This window comes from Alternaria triticimaculans (assembly GCF_023758025.1).
Source record: "Alternaria triticimaculans strain BMP 0046 chromosome Unknown scaffold_6, whole genome shotgun sequence".
Classification (NCBI taxonomy): domain Eukaryota; kingdom Fungi; phylum Ascomycota; class Dothideomycetes; order Pleosporales; family Pleosporaceae; genus Alternaria; species Alternaria triticimaculans.
In genome coordinates, this window is record NW_026055963.1 from 1,444,270 (window position 1) to 1,460,194 (window position 15,925).

The 15,925-nt window shown below is 53.0% G+C and overlaps 5 protein-coding genes across 5 annotated transcripts; 4 read left to right on the forward strand and 1 right to left on the reverse strand.

Annotated features, from left to right (window-relative positions):
• Nucleotides 1-1,962: 1,962 nt before the first annotated feature.
• On the forward strand, nucleotides 1,963-5,094 carry J4E78_005347 (uncharacterized protein; the record flags this gene model as incomplete). Its single annotated transcript, XM_049365968.1, has 4 exons — nucleotides 1,963-2,207; nucleotides 2,454-2,629; nucleotides 2,681-3,189; nucleotides 3,367-5,094. 4 exons carry the CDS (start codon nucleotides 1,963-1,965, stop codon nucleotides 5,092-5,094), a joined length of 2,658 nt encoding a protein of 885 aa, XP_049222683.1.
• Nucleotides 5,095-6,037: 943 nt separating this feature from the next.
• On the forward strand, nucleotides 6,038-6,724 carry J4E78_005348 (uncharacterized protein; the record flags this gene model as incomplete). The annotated part of the gene is made up of 1 exon (XM_049365969.1): nucleotides 6,038-6,724. One exon carries the CDS (start codon nucleotides 6,038-6,040, stop codon nucleotides 6,722-6,724), a length of 687 nt encoding a protein of 228 aa, XP_049222684.1.
• A 222-nt stretch (nucleotides 6,725-6,946) lies between these two features.
• Nucleotides 6,947-8,994, reverse strand: J4E78_005349 (uncharacterized protein; the record flags this gene model as incomplete). The annotated part of the gene is made up of 3 exons (XM_049365970.1): nucleotides 6,947-7,407; nucleotides 7,478-8,685; nucleotides 8,786-8,994. The coding sequence occupies 3 exons, from the start codon at nucleotides 8,992-8,994 to the stop codon at nucleotides 6,947-6,949; spliced, it is 1,878 nt and encodes a 625-aa protein (XP_049222685.1).
• Nucleotides 8,995-10,054: 1,060 nt separating this feature from the next.
• Nucleotides 10,055-11,292, forward strand: J4E78_005350 (uncharacterized protein; the record flags this gene model as incomplete). Its single annotated transcript, XM_049365971.1, has 3 exons — nucleotides 10,055-10,100; nucleotides 10,152-11,048; nucleotides 11,102-11,292. The coding sequence occupies 3 exons, from the start codon at nucleotides 10,055-10,057 to the stop codon at nucleotides 11,290-11,292; spliced, it is 1,134 nt and encodes a 377-aa protein (XP_049222686.1).
• A 2,466-nt stretch (nucleotides 11,293-13,758) lies between these two features.
• Nucleotides 13,759-15,596, forward strand: AMT1 (ammonium transporter Amt1; the record flags this gene model as incomplete). Its single annotated transcript, XM_049365972.1, has 6 exons — nucleotides 13,759-13,872; nucleotides 13,944-14,008; nucleotides 14,071-14,325; nucleotides 14,378-15,052; nucleotides 15,106-15,349; nucleotides 15,414-15,596. The coding sequence occupies 6 exons, from the start codon at nucleotides 13,759-13,761 to the stop codon at nucleotides 15,594-15,596; spliced, it is 1,536 nt and encodes a 511-aa protein (XP_049222687.1).
• Nucleotides 15,597-15,925: the final 329 nt, after the last annotated feature.

Below are 15,925 nucleotides of genomic sequence, written 5' to 3' on the forward strand. Positions count from 1 at the left end.
TCTTTTGTCGGATGAGACCATCCACGCTACCTCTAGCTGAAGCGTGAACCAGCCAGGTTACTCGCTAGTTACCGCACCGATGATGCACCGACCTTGGGATCTTCACTCCAGATTCTCAAAGTGGAGCTCAAAACTTAGTGGTTCCGTACAGTGACTGTCCTGCGTCTTTAGTCGCCCGACATGACATAGCCTCGTTGGCTGTATTTGAGTGCCTTTTTCCGATGACCTGAGCGGAAATTGATTCCGTCCCAACGGCCGAAAGCTCGCACGAGGATTGGATGGTGAATATTAATCATGCCTGCCACGCATGCCTTTCCCAAAGATGCTGATGTGGCGGTAAGCCCCGCATCGAACAAAGGAGCTGGAGGGGGCAGTCAGAGCTGACTCTTCAGTGATGACACGGTTGGTACATGCAGAGACCTTGAGCCTCAGCCATGATAACGCTCACAAACCAGGCCATGTCGTGCGACGGTTACTTTCCCTGCAGATCATGTCGCGTGGGACCGCTAAAATGGTCTCGTTAGACGTGCACATCAAGGCTTGACCTGGTCTTCGCTTCTTTCCAATGTAGTAGTAAGGATGATGGGTGTAATGCCCCAGATGTTTGAGTGACCGGGAAAGTCACAGGTACCGACGGGTAGGCTCGGGCTGCGGCCGCGGACGCTCGATCACGATCGCGATGCAGAGAAAAAATTGAGCGGGAGGTGCATGAGGGTGCCGAGCATCTAGGAGCAATCTGGAAGGATGGAACGTGTGCATCACTGCAGATTGGTGGTTGCGTTCTCTGCCTCATGCAACGGCATGGCGTCGTCCGAGACTTCACCGAGAGGGGAAAGGGCGTGTTCCCCGCAATTTTGGCACGCCCAGAGATCAACCTCCAGTCGTTCGCTACGCGTGCCATTTTTGACACCTTTACCGCGACCACTGACCACGCAGCTGGAAGAGCCTTTGCTCCGAGCGCCGACTGCATGAGACGCAGCCTCTCAGAGTTTGCTTTCACGTCATCCATCGCCATGTTCTCCCGTGCACCGAGCGCTGTGTTTGTTGTCAGAGCGGTCAGCCAGCTCTCAGCAGATCAGAAAAGACGGCAAGCACCGTGCCCACTAAGGTTCACGATGCAGATTTTATTGGGGTGTGCTGGGGCAGTGCGTCGGGGCAATGGACCTGTCCGTACGATTGGCAAAAAGCCGCAAACATACTTGGACGCCTATGTGTCCTCACGTGCACCCGAGACGGCTAGCACTTCGGCTATAGGATCCAGAGCTGTCTGGCTTGGTCATGGCATTCCGCTCATAGACACCAATCGCGCTGTCCCTGGGATATTCATTTCCGCACTCTACAGCGATGATCCTACGCCTGGCTTGTTCTTGCGTTTGTGGGACGCGTCGTGAATCGAAAAGTGCCGTGCACCCCACAACAATCATGACTCGAGCTGGGGTGTCAAAGACGCCCGGTACTCGCGTGCCATGCGTCCGTAGTAGTCGGAGGGAGTGTGCTCTTGGCATTCACAGGCTGCCCGTCGTACAGGCCATCGTCGGCTTGAGCGAATGCAAGAACCGCGGCATCTTACCCGTGCACAAGGACTGGCTTAGCAGCTGACGTTGCCAAAACGCGTTTGTATCCAGGAGCGGGCTTTGTCCCGATGACATCCGAAAGGCATCGGCGTCTTAGTCGCCAAGGATAAAGCGCCGACCAGCCGCATCTGGGGGACTGGGGTACTAACTAACGATCCCCAGTGGGGACGGAGGCGGCGTCATGAGCGTTAAAACGCACCATGTGAAGCGCGGCTTGCTTGTGTGTCCTAGCACACGACTAGCCCTGGCATGCAATCCACTCTCGCGAATTGTGGTCTTTATAATCTTCGGGCACCCCCAGACCCCTCGCGTGTGGTAGGAATTCTCAACGCTACTTGCAACCCATCGTGCCTTCAACGCAGACTCCAGACATCTACATCTTGCAGCCATGTCTGATTACTCTGCATCTCCGTCCGACCATCACAACGAAATCCAAGCACCGAAACGAAAAGCCACCGCGGCCGGCCTCGATGGACATGGAACAGGACGTTCAGTAAAGAGGAGGGCTTCGAAAGCGTGTCAATGTTGTCGAGCTCGAAAAGTGCGATGCAATGTCACAGAGCACGGCGCTCCTTGCACAAACTGCAGACTGGACGAAGTCGAGTGCATTGTGTCGGAGAGCAGGCGCAAAAAGTTAGTTCCACATTCCCGTGCAATATCCGACGTCTCCACAAACAAAACGCTTTATCGTTTGATCAACAATTTCGATATGGCATGTTCCATCGATTTCGTCATCCAACGTCGGCTGCGAGCTCGGTATTTCTGGCCTAGCCACTTGTGCTGCGCTGCACCTATCACAATCACCGAAAGCATTCCAGCCAATGGCTGTTGATGCACCCACACCAAATGTGCGCCTCGTACGACTACTGACAGCTGCAGGAAATGGAGCAAAGATGACGACCAAGCCACAGAAAACGCAAGCACAACTGCACCTGCGACGCGCAAGATCGCATCGCGTGACGCGCTGGACGGTGCGCAAACCTTGAACCGAAGCTCGTCGCGAGGATCACATGAGGCGGAATCAAGGCGAGATGAGCATGTGCCTCACTCAATATGTATGATTACTGCATCACGGCATCAGTCGCACTGGGCTAATCGCAACACAGACCAAAGTCATGGCCATCGTATCAACTCCGTCGCCAGCATCTCAGATATCCAGCGCCGCCTTTCCATCACGTCACAAATCAATGGCTTGCCTACACTACCATTTTCGCCGTTTTCCAATGAACCACGAGCACCCTTCTTTGGAAGCATACCACAGAAACCCGCTCCTGGAGAGCTACCCCGATTCATCAAACCTCTGCCGGCGAAAATCGGACCTGACGAGATCGCCTATCTGGAGAAGAAGGGTGCTTTGACCGTACCAAAGGGAAATCTCCGCGGTGAAATGCTTCGCGCATACGTCGAATTTGTCCATCCCTACATGCCACTTCTGGATCTGCATGATTTCCTGTCAATGGTTGACAAACGAGACGGAAGCAAAGGAAAAGTCAGCTTGATCCTGTTCCAGGCCGTCATGTTCGCCGGATCGGCGTTTGTTGATATGGAACACTTGCGCACAGCGGGCTACGCTACTCGGAAGGACGCGCGCAAAGACTTCTTCCAGAAGACTAGAGTAAGTTGAGACCCTTCTTCGGATGCCTTGGCAAGTCATGGGCTTTGGCCGACTAGACCCAAACACTATCGGGGTGATTCGGACACACCGATTTTCCGAGGACATGCCGACATGTGAAAATCGACGGACCTACAATGGGCCGATAACATGTGAACACCGTGCTAACTCTGCCACCAGATCTTGTACGACTTTGATTATGAGTCCGATCGCGTTTCACTAGTCCAAGCACTGTTGTTGCTGACGTATTATTACGAAACTCCCGATGACCAGAAAGACACCTGGCACTGGATGGGCGTCGCTACATCGGTTGCTCACACCATTGGATTACATCGCAATCCGGACAACACCAACCTGGACAGCAAGCGCGTGAAGTTGTGGAAGCGGATATGGTGGTCAACCTACATGCGCGACCGACTTATTGCACTTGGCATGCGACGCCCTACAAGGATAAAGACCGAGGACTTCGACGTGCCTATGCTGACGTTGGATGACTTTGAGATTGCACCTCTCCCGGATTCGATCACTTGCCTGCCAGCTGACTGCCGTATTGCGAGGGATGTGGATGCGCAGCGACAACTAGCTATCATGTGCATTGAGAAGGCTAGGCTGTGTCTGTGCATATCCCATGTGCTTTCCAAGCAATACTGCGTATTGAACAACAACCACGGCCTACAAAATGACCGTACAACCATGATGCTGCTACCGAAGAAACTAGATCCCGAAACTAGTGAGGTCAAGGCCTGCGATGAAGAGCTCCAAAAATGGGTATCAGAGCTTCCAGAAGAAGCCAAGTACACGGACGCACCCAGCGGCGAAGCAGCCATCGATCTTGCAAGGTCACTACTGCACATGGTCTTCTTCACCACGTTGTCAGCGTTGCATCGGCCGCAGGTTCTACCAAATTCACAAGGCGGCCCAGCCAGCGCTCCGACAAAGGAGAATGTTGAGTCTGAATTGCTCGATGTCTCGCGCCGTAATGTCCGCCGGGCTGCTTCAGCAATCACATCGATAGCTCAGCGTCTAGATGTGGGTGGTCTCGTTAAATACCTACCGACCACAGGTGTTACGGTTCTGCTGCCAGCAATCATCATCCACCTACTTGACATCAAAGCTCCAGAGGAGGAAACTCGTCGGACTTCTCTACGTGGCTTCTGCCAGTGCATGGCTGTTATGGGTAAACTACGGGATCTCTACGCTGCCGCCGACTACTCAGTAGCCTTCCTGGAGGCCGCTATCCGCAAGGCAGGTATCCATGTTGCTCCTGTAGGAGCCGCTCCAGCTGCGCCAATGCCCAAGCCTTCGCCCGTCACTACAGTCGAAGATCTTGTAGATGCTGGAAGGAGAATGGAGATGATCAACAACGCGACTACAGGAACACAGAACCTACGTCCTTCAACATTGACACCGCCGCCAGACAACGGTACCACCAACATGCACGCTCTCGAGAAGCAGCACGACCAGCCTAATGTCACGGATGAGGAAGTCGCTCGCCGTCTCGAAACATTCCTCGCATCTACGCCACCAGAGTCCGATCACGAGCATATGCCCAGCATCACTATTGCCGACGAATCACACATGGACGGCATCACGGCTTCTGCGTCGGACTCGCACACACACGACAACCTGAACTCGATGGCTTTCAATAAGTGGAGTACGATGGACCTTCCTGCAAATCCATTCACCAATAATATCAACCACCACCAGGACGACGAGATGCTATTCTCTAGCCTGCCATTAAACAACGAGTTCGATGACGGCGATTTCGATCAGTTACTCAACCTGGATGCAGTCGGCGAGGCGTTCAACTTCGACGACTCAGCTCTTGACGCCAACATGGGCATCTCAGGCGGACTAGGAGATGTAGATTGGCTGAATACTGGTACCGATCTTACCGCTGAGGCATAAGACGACCATCTCGACTATCTCGTATGATGTCACGATTTTCTTTAACGGAACGGAAAAGTTTTATCACGGGATTTCATTGGATCTGTGGCATTGTTCTCTGCGAAGATATCCATTTCCTTGACTTCTGCTTCTGCGTATATCTTTCTATCAGATAATGACCAAGGGAACTGGATTGGATTGGATTAGGAAAACACGGAGGTCAACGATCAGGAAAGACGTTGGCTCCTGGAACATGTTATCCAGCATGACGTTATGACATGAAGTACACACATGATCTCTCATTTCAAGCTTTCCTGACCATGCAGGTGACTGTGAATCACGATGCTTATACTCTAACTAGCTCGGCACACACATACCGTTTGATATGCGCGTCTAATGCATACTGGCACACCATATTTTAGAAGACCAACGGAGCCTAGTCCGGTCCAGAGTTTACCGTTGACTAGTCGTGGTAATCGGATGGGGTAGACTAAAATGGCGCGTCGGATGGAGTCTATTCGCGAAGGCTTGGAGCTAGACCCCAGGATTCTATGATCCGGAGGAAGGTCCGGAGATGGGATATCTAAATGACGTTTGTGGGGTCGGGATGATGCGGCATACAGTAGCGATTGTGTGAAAGGAGTTTTGCTGGTATTCCTGGATCGATGGATATGTATGTGCAGTAGTCTAGCTTACCTACTAACAGCAGACGGGCAAAATTGTTGTCTCTTTCCAAACCATCCACGGATCTATTAGCGGTAGCGCTAGCACACTCAGTGGCTATCCGACACCAGGTGTCTTTGAAGTTGTTCGATATGTAAAAAAACAGTCGTGCGTTCAGTGGTATCGAAGGCAGCTGAGCCGTGAGTACTAGTCCCGTGATGCCACGGTTGCCTGATTCTGGGCAGTACCTAGGATTTCGCGCTGGCTGCGCTCAAAGATCTGTACATCACCGTCCTACATCATGACCACTTTCCATCCCTTTCCGCGGCTTCCTCTGGAGCTCCGAGAGCAGATCTGGAAAGACACCGTCGAACCGCGCACCGTCGACGTGCGGCGTGTTCGAGATAAGTGGTCTCAACCCTACCTAGGTAGGTATGGCCGGCTGGTCTCGTCTACGCCCATACCAGCCACACTACATTCCTGCCGGGAAGCGCGAAACCTTGGTCTTTACGAGCGAGTGATCTTCGAGGTTGATATAGTAAAGAAATTCGAAAACAACCACGCGCCTGAAGTCCTCATCGAGAAATTCTTCACGCCTGAGGAGAAGCAGGGAGAAGAAGAGCCCGAGAAGGCAGGCTGCCCCAAGACGGAGCAGCGCTATGTTTGGCTGGATCTCGATATCGATATGCTGGACATCGGCCGTTCTGCGTTCTACGATTACAGTTCCATCGCATCAGCCGTCAAGCGCCTCAAGTTTGAGCGAGACGACCCGGATGATTCACCTGAAATCATGGAGTTTGGTAGTGTGGAGGAGATCCACATCGTCTGCCCAACAGGGTTCTGGGTGTGGGCTGGGGTTGTGTACCATTATAACTGGCCCTGCGCTGAAGAAAAGCTCTTGTTTATTGAGGCTTTCAGTGGTCGAGTTGCGCGTGCCATGGAACTTGAAGATGTTTGTAGACAGGACAATGAAAACGACGGGTATTGAGGGTGGATGCATGGTCTTGTCTTTCTTTCTGGCTGTCGCAAAAGACAGAATTTTGTTGGGAGTGAAGAATATGGGAAGGCGTAACTCTATTAATGGAATACTGTCGATTACGTTAAGACTTTTCGACAATCTTGTGAACCGACGCACCGGAGTTCTCGACCAATTTCTTCATATTATCAATTATGCCAGACGATTTAGCCCTGTTCTACCCATACCAACACATCAAGCCAAGGCAGCCTTCCTGACCATGTCCCCCACCTCCCTCACATTCCTAACAGCCCCCGCCAAAACCCCTCTCACCAGCGCCTCAACATCCCTAACCCCCAACCCACTCCGCCAAAACCTCCACGCGCCGCCAACCGCCAACACAACCGCCAACGCCCTAACCAACCTCCTCGCCCTCATCCTCACAATGCCCTTGCGCGTATACTCTATATTCCAGTCATTCCACTTGACAAACGTACACCTCCGCCAAAATTCAATCTGGGTATAAGGATACACAGTCGAGTTCCAGCCGTCGCCGGTGAAATACCAGCTTGAGCAGCCGCTCTGCCAGACGGTGTTTTTGAGGGCGCGCTGCATTTCGGCAGTGTAGGCGACTTCGGCGGAGTGCTTGACGTCGATTGTGCGGGCTTCGTTGTGGAGGAGGAGGCGGATGAAGTTTAGGGAGTAGTTTACCATGTCTGGGGTTTGTGTTAGTAACGTTCTTGGTATGAATAACGGTGAGCGTTAGTTGGGAGGGCTTAGACGTACTCTCACTTGCCATGACGACGCTGGAATGCCCAGTCGCTGTGTTGGGGCCGAAGATCATCATGAAGTTGGGGAAGCCGTCAACGGCTGTGCCTTGGTAGGCTTGAGCGCCTCCTCGTTCTTCCATTACTTGGACGAGGTCTTTTCCGCCTTGGCCGATGACTTTGAGGGGGTGGAGCCAGCGCGTTGTGTCGAAGCCGTTGGCGAGGATTATGACATCGGCGGGGATTTCTCGCTCGGGGTAATCTTCTTCTTTCGCGTCCTTTGGATATGTCGCGCCGGGGCCGATGACAACGCCATGCTCTGTGACCCTGTTCATCGGCTGTGTAGTCAGCTCGATCTTTGGGTCGTTCAGGCTGCGGAGCCATCGCTTGTCGAAGATGCGTCGTTTGCAACCCACGCCGTAGTCTGGTGTCAGGATCTCCCAGTACTTTTCTGGAGTGCGTTTGCGCATGTTCTGGAGGACCTTCTCTTCGTAAAGTTTCCGCTCTTTGTTAGCGTATGGTGTGTTGGGGAAGATCTTGAGGAAGCCTGATTCTGCCGTGGCGAAGATGATGAAGCGCAAAAGCTCTTTGAGGCCCGGTACGTTCTTCATCAGCTTAGGGCCGTTCTTCTCCCACCACTCGTCACCCCCGGGCGCGTGGACAGCTGGAGTGACCCACGGTGGTGACCTCATCAACTGAGTGACCTTTGTGGCGTTGTAAGGCGCGTGGGGTAGAGGAGGAACGAGTTGCGCGCTGCTACACCCAGTGCCGACAACGACGACGTTCTTGTCTGTGAAGTCGACGCTTTCATCCCACCTCGCCGAATGGAACATCTTGCCCTTAAAGTTCTCAATGCCCTTGATTTCGTCGGGCCAGCCCCTGGGTTCGACCAGTCCTCCCACACAGCTAAGCACAACCTTGGCTTTCACAACTTCCGTCTCCGAGTATACGGCATGCTCGCCTTTTTCTTGCGCGATCTTCATGCGATCCTTTGCCGACAAGTCACCCATACCTGACACCATGCGACGGAGAGTGACCTGCCATAGCTGCTCGTTTTCTAGCCATTTGCAACTTTCAATATCCGTGTTGAGCTCGAATTTGTCCGTGATGCGGTATTTCTGGCATACTTCGTGGTAGTAGCGTACGATTTCTTTGCCGGGCGGGTGGAACGAGGACCAACTGGGGTTTTGGGCGAAGCTGAAGGAGTAGAAGACAGCGGGTATATCGCTGTGTGGCTGTTAGTCTTGTGTTTGTGGCACAGTGGCGGCTGAATGCAGAGGCCCTGGTTGTGACCACCTGCATGTCGTCGGGGAGATCGCGGACTTACCAAGCCACACCGGGGTACCGATTGATCCACCAGGTTCCTCCAATGCCTGCTTGCCGATCAAATACGCGAAACTGATCAAATCCAAGTTGCTGCTTCAGCTGGCAGGCCATAGCAATGCCAGATGCGCCTGCACCGACGATGATGACGGGGTAATAGGTGTAGGCATCTTTCTCGTAACCGTTAACACGTCTTATCGATTCGGTGATCATCTTCGCAAGCAGTTGGGCTGCTGAGAGGCTGTATACGCAGACGTTCCAAGGTTCGCTTTGAGCTCCAACGCAGCGTACGAGGCGTGATTATGAATTTGACGATAGCTTCGTCGATATTAAACTTTAGCCGGGCGCCTTGTTCGATGATCTAGCTGTTGAAGACCTCGGAGAGTCAATCGCATGTGAAGATGAAGTTGACATGACAGCAGTCCCTTGATGGAGAATCATCTTGCCAATGGACGGGACGTTCGTCCTCCATAGTGCATCGCGTGGGGCGAAACTATCTCCTGAGCCTCGGTAGATTGGCGTAGACGCGTTAGCTTTGCGAGACGGCACGTCATGTAACGACGGACATATCGGCGACCTTGGTATTCCGCGATTTGTCCTGTCTCTGAAGGATTCACATGCTCGTGACCATACCTCCGCACAAGCTGAAACTCACTTCCGTCTCTTTCTGCAAGACTGCATAGCCGATAGGTCAGCCAATTGATACCTCTTGATCCTCTCTCAAGGTTGAGTAGCAGCGTTCTCGAGCCATGGATGAGAGACGTTCGCTGTCAATATTGTAATTTGGCAAATACAATACATCTATAGATTTCAGGCCGGGCGGGAAGTCACGTCGTTTATGTATGCAATGAGGCTGAACAATAAATGGGTCTGGTAAGCCACAAGTCTATGGCTGCGCCGCTGGCTGACATGTAGCCAATAACAAGACCCGTTCTACAGAACAAGCTCGATGATCGTTTTCTTGGACAGAGATCTCTACAGGCTGCCTTCAAGTCATGTAGTGGTGCTCAATAGTTACCCAAACAAGTAGGAGGTCTTGCTTGCCCAGGTGTAACGCTCTCACGTGCTGACGCGGGTAGCGCACGGGCGCTTAATGTTAGGCGGTCGCGAACTTCCGAGTTGACCTCATCAACTGAATTCAGCAACAGCTAGACCCTCTACACCAACAATTTGGACATTTTGAGCATGATTTATTCGCTTCTCTGAACCATGTACCATCCTTGAATAGGAAGAAGTCACCTCGAATCTGCGCAGAGAAGGACGTTCCAGTGCAATGAATACCATCGACGGTTCCGACCGTCACGTCAAGACAGACGAAGGCATGCTGCTGGAATACCTCAGCTAATACGGACGTGACTAATACTTCCCAGCCCCGCCGCCGTCATTGCTTGCGATCGTGCTCGATACCAACCCGCATGCGTGGGCGCATCTATCCTCGACCCTCTCACTCTCGGCCGCCTTAGCCAACATCCTCGTCTTCATCAACGCGCACTTGGCCTCGGGAAACGCCAATGAAGTTGCCGTAATAGCTTCACATTCGCATAAGACGACGTTTCTCTATCCGACTCCCGCAGAGCCGCAGCCTCAATTACGGGGCGGGAATACAAATGGGCATGCGCAGACGAATGGACATGGAAAGGACAAGGAAGGCCACATGGCAGAGAGTGCGAACAAGTACCGGCCATTTGCAGTTGTAGAAAGTGCTATCCTACGCAACTTTGCCAAACTACTCAACGAGACGAAAGAGAGCCATCTGGAAGCAACACCAACCACGCTGATCGGCGGTGCCCTCTCCATGGCCCTTACCCACATCAATAAGCAGACGATTCTGCATGCTCCCACGGCCGCCTCCGCCGAGAGCACATCTCTCGCGGCACTCGCCGACTCGGAAAACACGCACGTCGACCGCGTGCCCCTCACATCTCGCATCCTCATCGTATCCGTATCCGGCGACCTTGCGAACCAGTATATACCCGTCATGAACTCCATCTTTGCCGCACAAAGAAAGCGAATACCTATAGATATTTTGAAATTGGCTGGCGACACTGTGCTACTGCAGCAAGCAAGCGATGCGACGGGAGGCGTATACATGAAGCCGGACCGCCCAGAGGGCCTGCTACAATATCTGATGATGGCATTCTTACCCGATGTAACAGCGCGGACAAGCCTCATAGTCCCTAGCGCCGGCGGTGTCGATTTCCGTGCGGCGTGTTTCTGCCATAGGAGGGTTGTTGACATCGGTTTTGTCTGCAGTGTGTGCTTAAGCAGTAAGCCAAATCGAACATGCCATCCCACTCAACACAGTGCTAACCTCCATCAGTCTTCTGCAACCCGGATCTTCCTGATAACCTGTGCCTGACGTGCGGCTCCTATCTATCGCTGCGCAGTGCTGTCATGAACCCGCCGGCATTGATACCACGCAAAAAGAAAAAGAAGAAGAAGGTCGGGACGGATTCTGCAACACCAGGGGCAAACACTCCTGTAGGATCTGGTACTCCACTCCATGGTTGAGATACTGATCTCGGATCTGGAATCCATCCCACCAGATCCCATGATTTACCGCGTTACACCTTTCTCGGACGTGTATGCATATCTGCTACACTCCCCGGCCCGTGGCGTAGGCTAGTTCCACCGAAAGACGCAAATTTGCCCACGTTTATGGGGAATGTGGAGACTTTGACGGTAGGCGTATTGAGCCACTAGGACGGCTGTACGACAGCCTTCCCCTTCGAATCGGAAACCGTGCCAGCACACTTTGTTCTCCGAAGCCTCGCCTACGCAAGTGGCTCTATGATACCACACGCGCTTGCAATTCTATGTGGGGAGATCTCTCAACGCAGTGTTCAGTTCACGGCGGCATGATCCTTTTGCCGTCGACACGGACGTTTCAACAGCCATGCGTGCGGTATTAGTTCTGCTGATTACTCACCTGCCAAAGCGTCGGCCGAGCCCGTAGCATTGGAGGATCATTTGGCATCCGAAAGACTCGGTGCAATTAGTTGGCAGCACAATCAAGCCCAAGAGATGGAAACATCTCCAAGATAATGCCTAGAGAAGTTCCTCAAATGAAAACTCAAGAACCTTCCAGACGACATCAATTGGAAGCCTTGTACCCACGTCTCAACAGTCTCAGCTCATTGTCCCTGTCGCTCACGTACCAATAGCCGTGATCTCGGTACTTTGCAGCCATATCGCACCCTACCAACTGCCATATATGAATACTCATTGCCAAATGCACAGATAGGGCAGTGACAGGGTCCGTAATTCAGGCTGAGCATCATCGTCGCCTGCACCCAGCCGCGACAGTTATCGGTGAATCTCAGGGATAGCGGCGCATGGCGCAGGTAAAAGCAAGATGGTTCAATGCAGGCAAGACGATTGCGGTAGACGAGGCGAACAACGAATGCAGCAGCATGGTGTGATGCTATTCTAGACTTGGACATGATTATGGTGAGATGACGCCAGGGGTGAGGATCCCCGTTGGACCTGCATGTTGCATCTGATGGATGTTGGAGGCGGCTGCGGAGGGAGTCGCGGGATGTGGGTAGCGTCGCCGGCAGGCCTGGGCGTGGGATTGAGAGAACGGGGGAGATAAGGGATTCCTAGGCCATTTCCGACGGCAGCCGGAGAGACTGAAGTCTGAAACACTTGGGAATGAACTACTTGTAAACTCTAACAGAGTGATCACACCACAAACCGTAAGCTCAAGACACCAATATCCCTTATCCCGTACTCGGGAACGACATGCTGCATGGAGTCTCTGATCGCCATGTCTACGCTAATTGCGCACCTTACCGAAAGTAGACTCGCCCAGCCCCGGAAGATGTCAGGCCAGGGATGGCCTGGACTTGTTTCTAAACTCCAAGCACGAACGCAGCCTATCAGCCGCCCTCACGTTATCACTACCCTTGCATCAACAGCTCTCCCAAGCTCTGAACAATGTTTTCGAATCATTGCGCTGATAGCGAACGAGCTGTGCAGAGGGGGCTCAGTTAACGCATTGCCTGATGTGACCCCAGGACTTGGTAAGTCTGACAAGATGAAGCGAACAAGTGCATCCCATGTCGATCAAGAAAAGAGATACCAAACCGTGGCACAAGATCACCGCGAGCTGCTCCACAGGATGGTGGAACCAAATGATCGCATCCAGGCCTTGCGGCAATCGATCACACACAGCCCTGAGGTCATCCCACACGTGTGGTTCGACAGCCGCAACAGGCCCAGCGCCTCTCAAGGGCCTCCGTCGTTTCCGCCCCGTCCCAAGTGTGGGCGGCACCCTGCAGTTCTGCATTTTGGCTTAGCGATGCACCCGTAGTCGGACATTGGCTGACAGGGCCTGGCTTGGGGCGGCCATTGCCCATCCCAGTGCCCACCCGTCAACAGCAGCTATCAGACACCCCACCGCCCGTGGCGTTTGTGCATTCGGGAGAGAGGGGGATGTTCATGCCGGTTTGCTGGGAGATTATCAAAGCGGCATCGCCTATTCCACTGCGGACGGAAGCCAACTGAAGCTTGGATGCTCTCTTGTTTCTTACGCATACCCATATAGTCCACCACCGACCCCTCGGTTCCATTGATTGTCGGTCGTGAGCGTGTCCACCACCCAAGCCACTCTCGCCTATAACACATATTTAGCACCGCACATGCAACTTTTGTTTGCGCGTTCCTCCTCCCAGCGGCGACATCTTTACTTTTTGGCTTGTTCGAGCTACGCAGATACTGGGGCGGACGCCAAGGGTCAACTGCAGTCTTGGAGATCCCTGATCGTGTAGCGATCGTCCAATCCTCACTTTGCTTGCGCACGCGCATCATCCCTTCCCTTCTCTACGAACCCATCTTCTGGATTTTTATATCGATCCCTCCTACATCTTTTCGGATTTCGTCACCAACTGCGCGTACCTCGTATACATACCGGATCTCAGTACGGGAAACATTTAGATCGCGAAGAGCGACGAGGACCCGGGAACACACGACATCATGGATCCAGTATCTTCGGGATTGGACCCCACACTCCCTCTGGAGCCGTTTGGTAATACCACAGATGCCACGGGCGGCGATTCGAGGTTATACAATCTCAATGTGTTCTACAACGTGAGTTATTCTGGCTACGGGAACTTGTTAAGGTTTTGGAGTAACGCGGGGCTAACCTGCCATGTTTCTAGCCCGGCGACATCGCTTGGATGATCACATCAACCGCCCTCGTGCTTCTCATGATACCGGGTGTAGGGTCAGTAAACCATTCTTCCCGGCACATGCATTATCATGTATACGGGCCTAACAGAATTGCAGATTCTTTTACTCCGGATTGGCGCGAAGAAAGTCGGCGCTATCGCTACTATGGCTGTCTGTCATGGCGACCGCGGTCGTTTCTTTTCAATGGTTCTTCTGGGGTTACTCTCTAGCCTTTTCGCACAAGGCTGGCAAGTACATCGGCGCGCTGGATAACTTCGGTTTGATGAATGTGTTGGGTGCGCCTTCGGTGGGAAGCCCGCGGATTCCCGATCTCATGTTCTGTGTCTACCAGGGCATGTTCGCTGCCATCACGTATGTCCACCGCATATTGAAACCGTGGGATCCAAGCTAACTTGATATGCAGTGTTGCACTTGCGGTTGGAGCCGTGGCCGAGCGAGGACGCATGCTGCCTTGCATCATCTACATGTTTGTCTGGACGACGATTATCTACGACCCGATTGCGTGCTGGACCTGGAACCCATCCGGATGGGTCTTCCAGATGGGTGGCTTGGACTTTGCCGGCGGAACTCCCGTTCATATCGCTTCCGGATGTGCTGCCCTCGCCTACTCGTACATGCTCGGAAAGCGAAGCGGTCACGGTACCCAGGAGCTCAACTACCGTCCCCACAACGTCACGCACATCGTCATCGGCACCGTGTTCCTCTGGGTGGGCTGGTTCGGTTTCAACGCTGGTTCCGCGCTGTCCGCTAACCTTCGCGCTGTTATGGCCGCTGTATGCACCAACCTTGCTGCTTGTGTCGGGGGTATCACATGGTGCCTAGTTGACTACCGTCTCGAACGCAAGTGGTCAACTGTTGGCTTCTGCTCTGGTGTTATCGCTGGTCTCGTCTGCATTACTCCCGGTTCTGGATACGTTCCAGCCTGGGCTGCGGTGGTGTTCGGTGTATGCGGGGGTGTCGCTTGCAACTACGCGACTAAGCTCAAGTACTTCCTGCGCTGCGATGACGCTCTCGACATCTTTGCGGTTCACGGCGTCGGTGGTTTCATTGGAAACATCCTCACTGCTTTCTTCGCCGCGTAAGTCATATACGACGTCATTATCAAATGACCCATTACTAACAACCACACAGTGACTACATAGCGCATCTCGATGGCTACACTGTCATTGAAGGCGGCTGGCTCAATCACCACTGGATCCAACTCGGCTACCAACTCGCCGACTCCTTCACCGGCGGCGCCTACTCCTTCCTAGGCACCTGCCTCATTCTCGGCGCCCTCGACTTCATCGGCCGCTTCATCCCCGCCTTCAGACTGCGTGCAACTGAAGAAGAAGAAGCCGCCGGTATCGACGACGTCGAGATTGGCGAGTTCGCTGTAAGTTCAACGTCCTAAACCAAACACACATACCTGAAAAACACATCACTAACACACATTACAGTACGACTACGTCGAGCTCACGCGCGAAGTCAAAATTCCCGACGACGACATCATCGATGAAGGCATGTCGACGCATTCCCTCGAAGGCCACGGCGCAGGCATGGCCATGACGAGCCACCACGAGAAGAATCAAGACTCTGTTGATTCGGCGAATCAGCTCGCGGAATGGGCTCATCGCGCATAAAGCCTTTGTTGTTGCTTTGCGTTTTCACTTGTTAATCGCTCTATACCAATTTTTCTTTCTGTGCACGTCGGTTTGACATGCTGTGTATGTGTATGTATGTATTTAAGGAGGGTATGGATGGATGATGTAAATGATTGGGTTGGTGAGGATGGGTAGCCTTAGCTATGACTTGAGGGTAGACGGTAATAGCTCTGCTTGTGTAGATGTTGAATATGCTGTTAATGACTCCGTTCTGCGTATACACCGGTGACCACTTTCATCGCCGTATACACGTGCCCTCAACATGAACAGCGTATAGAATCCCCAATGGCATACCCAACCATTCCAGC